At 49.4% G+C, this 9237-nt stretch overlaps 1 protein-coding gene across 1 annotated transcript in view; it reads right to left on the bottom strand.

Annotated features, from left to right (window-relative positions):
• Positions 1 to 3246: 3246 nt before the first annotated feature.
• Positions 3247 to 9237, bottom strand: part of LOC111746801 (cadherin-23-like) — a 217414-nt gene continuing 211423 nt past the window's right edge. Inside the window, exons 10-11 of the mRNA XM_023537833.1 lie at positions 5254 to 5366; positions 3247 to 3668 (exon numbers count right to left, since the gene is read on the bottom strand). Of these exons, the coding sequence (XP_023393601.1) occupies positions 3318 to 3668; positions 5254 to 5366 (464 nt within the window). The 3' untranslated portion in view covers positions 3247 to 3317. The remainder of the gene's footprint in view (positions 3669 to 5253; positions 5367 to 9237) is intronic.

Genomic DNA, 9237 nt, shown 5'->3' with positions numbered 1-9237 from the left:
CAGTGGGGAGACAGATATTATTGAGATCATCACACTAATAATTGCAAAATCACAATCACGGTGAGTGCAAGGGAGAATCACATGGTTCTACAGAATCTGTGACAAAGGGATTTCATCTCTCCTCATGCTCCCTTTCTTCCTCCAAGTTTGCTCAATGAACATATTTTCCTGCCACACCTGGCAAATCCAGGGTCACCTTCAACCCAGACACAAATCCCAAGAGACGTATTCTCTCCTCAGAAAGCAAACTGGAAGAAATGACAATTTAAAAAAAAATTTCTTTTTCAAAAATTGTCTGATTTCTCTTTGAGCGTCCTTAAGTGTTCCAGTGCCAGTGGCCTCTGTCTTTTCTGTTCCTGTTGGCAATGTGCCTGAACACTCCAGCCTGGGAACCTGGGCACTGACCCTCAGCACCCAAGACTGGGCCTTGGGAGCATTTACCAGTCCAGATCTGAATCCCTCTGGAGTTTTGGAGAGCGGAGAAGAGATGGAAGATACAAAAGATGGAAGATATAGGGCAATTCAGAAAGTAATTTCTCCCTCCTTCTTATTTAGGAAGAAGCCCAGGACCACATTTGGAGAGGTCTGGGTACAGCTCTACTGGGAGCCTGGAGGATGGCCTAGAGGACCTTAGGGTGGGGTAGTCTGGGCTTCAGAGCTGCCACTCTTCGGGGGTAGTTCTCTTTCTGCACCTCACTGTGCCCTGGAACAGTGGGACACTGTGGGGAGGAGGCCAGTCCTCTACTGTCAGAGACAGTGGCCAATTCCCTGGGGACAACAGAATGGTCCCTGGCAATACTGGGCACCATGTCTGCAGTGGGTGTGCTGATGCATGTGCTGGGTGGGGCACAGTCACTAGAGGCAGGCTGGACCCAGACACCCCCTGGCATTTGTACAGATGCTTCAGACAGGGCTTCTAGTAAAGGGAGCCAGGGATAAAACCCAAGGGGTCAAGGTAACCTTCAAATCCCTCAACCAGTCTCAGGGAGCAGGACTTGATGGTTCTGGCTCTACTGGTGGCGATACTCCCTGGATCCCTCAGCTTAACACCTACGTATGGCGGGCACCACAATAAGTCCTGTGTACAAAACATTTGATCTCCCTGCCTCCATATCCTTGTTGGCATCCTCTGTGGCAGACACAAATAGGTAGCTACGTCCCCACATTCTGCAGCCTTCTGGCAATGAGATGGGGCACTCATAGCTAGTTCTGGCTGATGGGCATGAAGCGTAGAGGATAAAGCATAGAGGAGCTGGTACTTAACCCTCCAGCTGTCTCCTCCCTGCTGCAGTGACCGATGGAACCGCAGAGTACCCGAGTGACTACACATAGGGCGTCTCCCTGCCTACTTGTGCTGGATAAGTAATCTGAGTGAGAAATAAACTCCTGTTTCGGGGTTCATTTGTTACTACAATAGAAACTAACTGACATTTTCTTTTTATTTCATTTTACACAGATGAGCAAAGTGAGGCTTAGAAAGGGTTAATGCCTCACCCAAGGTCACAGAGCTAACAAATGGCAAGGCTGCACTTGAACACAGACCCTGTCCGAGCTTGGTCTGTGAACCACTACGTGAGCTGTCTCCCCTCTGGGCTGCCTCCAAAATCAAGCCCAAATTCTTTGGCTTGGCATTCAAGGCCTTCCAAGGCCATGTCCCAGCTCACCTTCTCACTAGCCCAATACACAAACCCTGCATCAGTTGCATGAGTCACCGCCTGTTTCCTCGATCTACTCACAGGTTTCTCCCTCTGTGCCTCTCTGTGGGCCACTGCCCACCCCACCAGCCCCTCTGTGCTCCCTTTCATGATCTGATTTACAGCCCAAGGCTCGGCTCTAGCCCCGCTCTCATCATAGAGACTTTCCTGATCCTTCCAGCTCCTACTTCCCCCTTCCCCAGCTGAGCTCTGAAGCCCCGCCTGCCTGTAGTCACTGGACCCTGGACCCACATCCCCATATCAGTGTCTCTCTTCTCTCGGGAATTACCATTAGCCTGAAACCAAAGAGAATCTCTTCTGAGGTTCTCATTCACACAGCAGTCTCTAAGGGGGCTGCTGCACTCCAGGGGGATACAAGATGATCCACTGGGGCATGAGAACATATTTGAACTTGTTATGCTTGTTTATCTCCATCTTTTAAACTTTCTACATTTCTGTAAGTGTCTTAAAAGGTGCATACTACATTTGTGTAACCACACTTGGCCCCTGGGGACAAAGACCAAAGTTTACACTTCCTGGACACCCTCAAGGGACCAAATATAGATCCTTGTAAATAGCAGGTGCTCAGTACATGCTTTTTATCTCAGACAGATGGTTTTGGAATGCCTTAGCAGGAGATAGAGGCATGTGCATGCACACGTGTGAGCACACACACACCCCTACACACACACACACACACACACACACACACACACACACACACACCCAGGGACTAACCTGCCCTTGTGGTCCTGAGTCCTTGCAGGGGACCCTGTCCAGTTGAGAGAAGCTAGTAGAAGATGGCAGGGATGTGGGAGGACGGGCTCCTGTGAGGGCATGTTGGGTGGTTTGCTGAGAACCCAGAGTGGAGAGGGGCAGAAGGAGTGAGGAGGAAGCTGGGTCTGGAGCAAGGCCAGCGCCTGAGCCCCAAGTGAGGAGTAACTGCAGAGAGGGATCTCGGGCTGGGAAGCCTGATGGATGGAATTCCTGAGCAGCGAGGGCTAGGGGAGCAGCGGTAATAAATAGAAGTCCTGTTAATGATGTGGCTGTGCCGGGTTGGGGAGATGAGGCACGAGGAAGGGTCAGGAGAGGAAGCAGGCTGGGGAGGTTCCATCTGGATGGAAGCCTGTCCCATCCTGGCCCATGGCCCAGTGACACAGGGCCTGACAGGGCTCACGGGGGCTATAGCTGGCCCTGGAGCCTCCTCCCTCCTGTCCCTCACAAGCTCTCCCTCACTCATGACCTATGTCTCTTCCTTTTAAGACAGGCCTCAGCCAGGCAGGCTTTTAGGCAAGGGGATGAAGCCATCCCCTCTAGAGTTTCCTTATGGCCTGGGATCCCCTTGAAAGCACTTATGTTTCTTGCATGGAAAAGGAGGGGTCGTTACTACACTGAAAGCAGGAATAAGACTTTCTTGCAAGGTCGTCATTTATACAAGAGCCTCTACCTTTTAAAATTTCTATTTTGGGGTGTATGTTTTACAGTGTACATATTAGATTAGTAGGATGATCATGTACATAATTTCTAAATAAATAACTACATATTAGAGGTGTGTGCTCAAATGTTTTCTGCAGGGTGTAGGGGGTAGTCAAAAAGTTTAGAGACTACTATTTTTCTCCAGTCTTATTTATCCTTAGAACATAGTAGAGGAGGGGGTTCAGCCATGTTTGTTTCTATTTTATAGATAGGGACCTGGGAATCCAGAGATATCTGGTGCCTCTCCCAGGGCTGTGCATCCCAAGAAGGCCAGTGGGTCTGGATTGGACATATATTCCAGGGACTCACCTCGTCCTTGTCCACTACCTGGATGAAGAGGGGGAGGGCGAAGCCGACTTGTGCCAGCTCAGTGATGGCCACACTATACTCGGAGCTGTTGAACTCTGGGGCATTGTCATTTATATCAATAACCAGGATATTGAAGGTCGTGGTGACTGTGGCATCGGATGGGGTGCGGTCATCATTTAGCTCCGTGCCCTGCAGAAAAAGGACAAATACCCCAGGATGAAGGCGGCCATAATCACAATAATAGTTACCATGTACCTGGGCTTACTAAATGTTAGACACAGTGCTTTATGTCAATTACTCGCTTCATCCTCATCTCAATCCCAGAAGAAAGATTCTATCATTAGTATTCCCGCTTTACTGATCCTCATTTTACTGATGAGGGAACTGAGGCTCGGAGAAGCTAAATAACTTGTACAAGGACACACGGCCAGAGTAGGTGTCCAACTCAGGCAGCAGGATTCTAGAACTAAGGGGCTGAGGTGGGGTGGGAAGGACAAAACAGATTTTGGGGCTCATCGAAGTGCAAAAGGAGAGTCTGTATGCAATTCGACAGATGAAATGAGGCCAATAATTTTTTACGTTAGCAGGTAGTCAAGACTTAATTCAGCATCTGCTATGGACTGAACTTTGTGCCAGGCACTGTGAGGTTCTAGATTGGACTCAGGAATAAGATGGACTCAGATACCTGGATGCTCAATTTCTCGGGCCCCCAAATTCCTATTCTCAGTTCCCACTCCAATCTTCTGAACCAGAGTGTCTGGGCGAGAGGCCCAGGACTAGGTATGTTTCATCAGATCCCTAGGGAATTCAGATTCATAGCAAAGTTTGGGAACTTACCCTCACGTTTTATATAAAGGTGAATCAACTAAGTTCAGGGTCCCACAGTGAGTTGGTGGTTACAATGGGACTAGGGAGCAACTCTCTCCCATTGGAGCTGCCGCCTCCATAGTAAGGGAGCAGAGAAAGTGGGGAGGATGCGGAGGGCACACAGGCTTGGTGCTGGGTCCGGAAAAGGCTGTGTTTGCCTTTCCCAGTTGGCCCACACATCAGGTGTACATCAGGTACATTCAGAGGAAAGAGCCAGTGCGTTAGAGGGGGCTAATTAACCCATTGCTGCCCCAGGCCCTCTCAAGGTTAAGGAGAACAATTAAGAGCCAGGCTGCACCATCCTTCCCGCACCAACAAAAGGGCTCCTTCCCAGAGCCCCTCTCCTCAGGCTTTGCGCCACGCCCTTGCCTCAATCAATGGCTGGCGAGGACCCCTGTGGCCCAGGCAGGATCCATGCCTGAAATGGGTTTCCGAGGGAATGGCTCAGCAAGCCATTGATTTTAATTAAAACCAGCCATGAGTGGCAGGTGGCTGCAGGGTCCAGGGGTTGTGGCTCCACCACACCTTCCCGAGTGGGTACCACTGCAGCTGACACCCCTCCCTGTTGCAGTTGCTGCTTCTAACAAGGTAATAGCCCTAGGGGAGCTGTGGGAATTAGAAATAGGACAAAATCCAAGAAATGGAGTAGTCTTAAGAATCTGAGATGGCTACAATGGAGAGCTTGGAATTACAGATCAAAGTAAGGACTACGGGACGAGCACCTATGATGTGCCCAGCAAATTCCTCTACATGGCCTATGCTGGATATGCGTTGGCATGGGCCCCGGGAATCAGCACGGGGAGTGGAAGTGATGCACCTCCTGGGAGCCTCCACCTTGGACACTTCTGGAGGCTGGCACCACAGTGTGGGCGCCTCTCTGCCCAGATGGAGGTTGTGCAGCTCTTACCTTCACAGTCAGGATAAAGCCATGGCTATAAAGGGGGTTCTCCCGGTCTAGCAGGCCATTCAAGGTCAGCGCCCCGCTGATGTAGTCCAGGGCAAAGATGCTGTTGGTATTCCCTGCAGGAAAGAGAAGCACTCCAGGTATGACTGGGGGCCAGGGCGGGTGGACCAGGGGCTGGGGCCAGGGCTCCTCTCCAGGCGTTAAGGATGAATCAGTAACTTAAAACAGAGGCTGGCTCAAGGAAGCATGGAGAGAGCTCTGGGGTACACAGGAGTACACGATCCAGGCAGTAGACAGTACTGAATCACAGAAGGAGAGTGTTATGCCCTTACGGTCTTCTTCTGGTCTCTCCGAGTGGAGGAAAGCCTTGGCTGGGTGTTAATATGTCTGCAACACCTCTCTAACACTCTCTTGTTTTCCCGTTTAGCAAAGAGAGAATGAGCTTCAGGCTCAGAACCTCCAAAGGGAGCACTGCCCAGCTAGGACTCAGCAACTTCAATGTTCTGAATGTTTGTGTATCCCCAGAATTCATATGGAGAAATCTTCACCTCCAAAGTGATGGATTTAGTAGGTGGAGACTTTGGGAGGTGATTAGGTCATGAGGGTAGAGCCTTCATGAATGGGATTTGTGCTCTTACAAAAGAGAACCCACAGAGCTCCATGCTGGCACTCTGACCTGGGACATCCCAGACTCCAGAACTGTGAGAAATAAATTTCTGTTATTTACAAGTGACCCAGTCTGTGGTATTATGTTATAGCAGCCCAAATAGACTAAAGCAGTAACTTGGTTTTGTTTCTTTTGTACTTATTTTTATTTTCTATTCTATTCCAATTTTCTATTTATGGCAGGGATGCAAAGTTTCCTTTTGTAATACATATAAGTTAAAAACATAATTCAATTTTAAGAATAAGTATTTATTTTAAGTACTTATCAAAATTTAAAATATGTATTTAGAGTACTAGCAAAAATCATATACAAACGATACTGGCTCAGACGGAGGCTTCTAATCCCTATCCCTCTCTTCCCACCGACTTCATTTTATAAGTCCCCCTCAGGCGCCCCGTGCCCTCACAGTTCCTCAGGTTCTCCGAATCAGCACATTCATTCCTGCGTCCTTGTCTTTCAGTGGCCACCTTCCTCTCTTGGCTTCACCTTCTCTCCTCCTACCCGGTACCTGCATACACACCCCTCCCCACCGCCGGCTTCCCGGATGCTAGTCCTACCTCTCTGGCTGACCCCTCCCCACCCCAGGGCAGCAGCCATTGTTCTGTTTGTTCTTCGGTGGCTTGCTGTGTGTTCAGGCATTAAGGATGAATCAGTAACTCAACTTAGAAGCCCCCTGAAGATGGGGACCTTTTATGACTGTCCCTCAAGGTCCCTGGCCAGTGCTGGGCACCCAGTGGCAAGCATGTTCCTGAAGGATGGCTGTTCCCACTTGGGTCTCCGTACTTGCCTTTGTGCCCTTCCCACCAGGCTGTGAGCTCACCTCTTCATCTGGGAAAATCCCCAGTCCACTCTCCTATCTTCCTCACTAACTAGTGTGTTGGTTCATCCACATACTCACTCACCTACTGCCATTCGTTCACATGGTCAGCGATCCCTTGGGCAGGCTATCCTATGGCCAGACCCTGTGCGTGGCATTGTGGAGGGGTGCAGACGTCACTCTGCCAGGGATTCTGATGCCGAAGCACTCGTTACGGCACGGTAAGGGAGCTTTGTCATTCACAAAGATCAGCATCTCTGAATTCATAGTAGAGTGAGGCTATTCACTGGGAAGGCTCAAAGAAGGAAAGCTTCATGGAGGAGGTGGCATTGATTCCCTATACCATTGTTTAGCTATGTGATCCTGGGCAACTTACCTAACCCCTCTGTGTCCTGGTTTACTTATCTGTAAAATGGGAATAACAATGGATCTGCCTCATATGATTATAATTAAATGAGTGTGAAAAAAATATATATGCCAGTTTGGAACAGTTCCTGGCACAAAAGAAGTACTCTGTAAGTACTGTTTAAGCTGGGCCCTGAAGGACAGGTAGGACTGGGGAAGGGGATGGATGGACACTGATTCCACAGGAGGGAACTAATATCAGGCCTTCAACATGCACAGGTGGACACCGGGATCACACGTGGAAGCTGCTGCCTCTCCCTGCTCCTCCCCTTCCCCAGCTCTAAAGAGATCTACACACAGTAGGGGCTCATATCATCATCTCTGGGATTAACTAGAGAAAAAGTAGAGTGGAGACAATTTCCTCTTCTAACTTTAGTCTTTGGAACAGGGGCTGTTCTCAGCCAACCCCGTGCTGGTAGGCAAGGCGGCCTGTTTCCACCTGGTTGGTGTCTAGAGGCCTGCTTCTGCTCTGTCCTCCCAGCCGCTGCAAGGTTTGGCAGAGGCAGGGAGAAGTTGCTGATGACCGTGGAGCCCATTCAGATCTCATGTCATTTTCAGACTGTGGGCTTTGGGGACTCTGACATGAGGCCAGGCCAGGGACGGGGCATCACTCCAAGTTTTTCCTTAACTAAAGCTTTCTCCTATGACCATAGAGAGACCTAGGTACCTTCTTGCTGTGTTTGCGTAGTGAGGAGGGCAGGGCTGTAAGAAGGCACATAAATACATGAATATAAGAAAGTTTCTTTAGCTTGGAATTATGCTGCTAGGGAAACATGCTGAGGATGCATGCTTTCATCTGTTCATCATTAACTAACCCATTCAATAAACAATTATTGAGTTCCTACAAAGTGCCAGGGACACATTCTAATGGAAGATACAGCCCTCAACCAAGCATTCACATCAGAGGGAGATCGGTACTGAGGCGGGGTGAAGCACAGACACTGCAGGGCTCTTTGGGGGCTGGGTCCTCTGAGCCCCAAAGGCTGAGATGAAGGGCTGCCTAAAGGCAAGCCCTCAGAGCCTCATGCTGCCCTCTCCCTCCCCAGCCACACACGCAGGTGCGGATCCCTCTCCCCAGCCCCCACCTCCAGCATCCCATCATTCCTGATTTTCATATCAATTTATTCTTCCCAATAAAGAATCTACCAAATGTTTACGGAATGTGATTCGATTTTTATCCTTGCAAGATTTTCTCTATAAATCGTGCATAAACCAGAAGGCCCTAGCTGAACAATGTGCTTGGTTTTCATTTCGGAAAATAGGGCTGTCTACCCTGGCACACTCATTTAGGACTCCCCGACCAGTACCTTCGCCCCACTCATGGCCACACTTTCCATCCCCAACCTATTCTGTCCCCAGGACATAAACCACCCTCCCCTGATCTAGGCATCTCTTCCAACAAACCTGTAGGCAAGAACCCCCCCACCCCCAATTGGAAGATATTCAAACTTGAGGACCCTTCCTCAACACACACACATACATACATTTCTTTTGCACACATCTCTGTATGGAGTTCATCTCCCAACTTCTTGCCAAGTATGAATCACTAACTCCCAGGCCCAACAGCCAGAAATGTTTACACCCAGGGAGCTGACTAGGCCACCTGAGTGAGGCACAAGCTCTGATGTTCCTACCGTCACCATGACAACATCAGCTCTCACTGGGATGCCAGCTGGGGTAGGAACAGGAGGCCAGCCCTATGTCCTAAGTTGGGAGGGCCAAGGGCAGGTCTCACTCAACGACTGATCGATTAGCTCAATTCTTCATTTGAGTTCATACTGAGCACCTACTGTGTGCAAGGTGCTGGAGAATCAGTAGAGAGAAGCAGGCAAGGTTCATGCTTTCAGCCTGATGGTAAAGACTGATTTTCCTGATATAATCACACTATTGAACGTATAAGTACTCGTTGAGCTAAGGCCCCTGAAGAAAAGCAACATGGAATGGAGAGTAGAGAGGTGATTAAGAGTATGCTCTCTGGAGGCAGACTGCATGGGTTCAGATCATCGCTCTACCATTTGCTAGCTGGGTGACCTTTGTCAAGTTACTTAACACGTCGGGGTCTCAGTTTCCTGATCTGTAAAATGGAGGTAACAATAGC

Source organism: Pteropus vampyrus, unplaced genomic scaffold (genome assembly GCF_000151845.1).
Source record: "Pteropus vampyrus isolate Shadow unplaced genomic scaffold, Pvam_2.0 Scaffold202, whole genome shotgun sequence".
NCBI lineage: Eukaryota > Metazoa > Chordata > Mammalia > Chiroptera > Pteropodidae > Pteropus > Pteropus vampyrus.
This window is presented reverse-complemented; position numbering and strand designations above follow the sequence as displayed.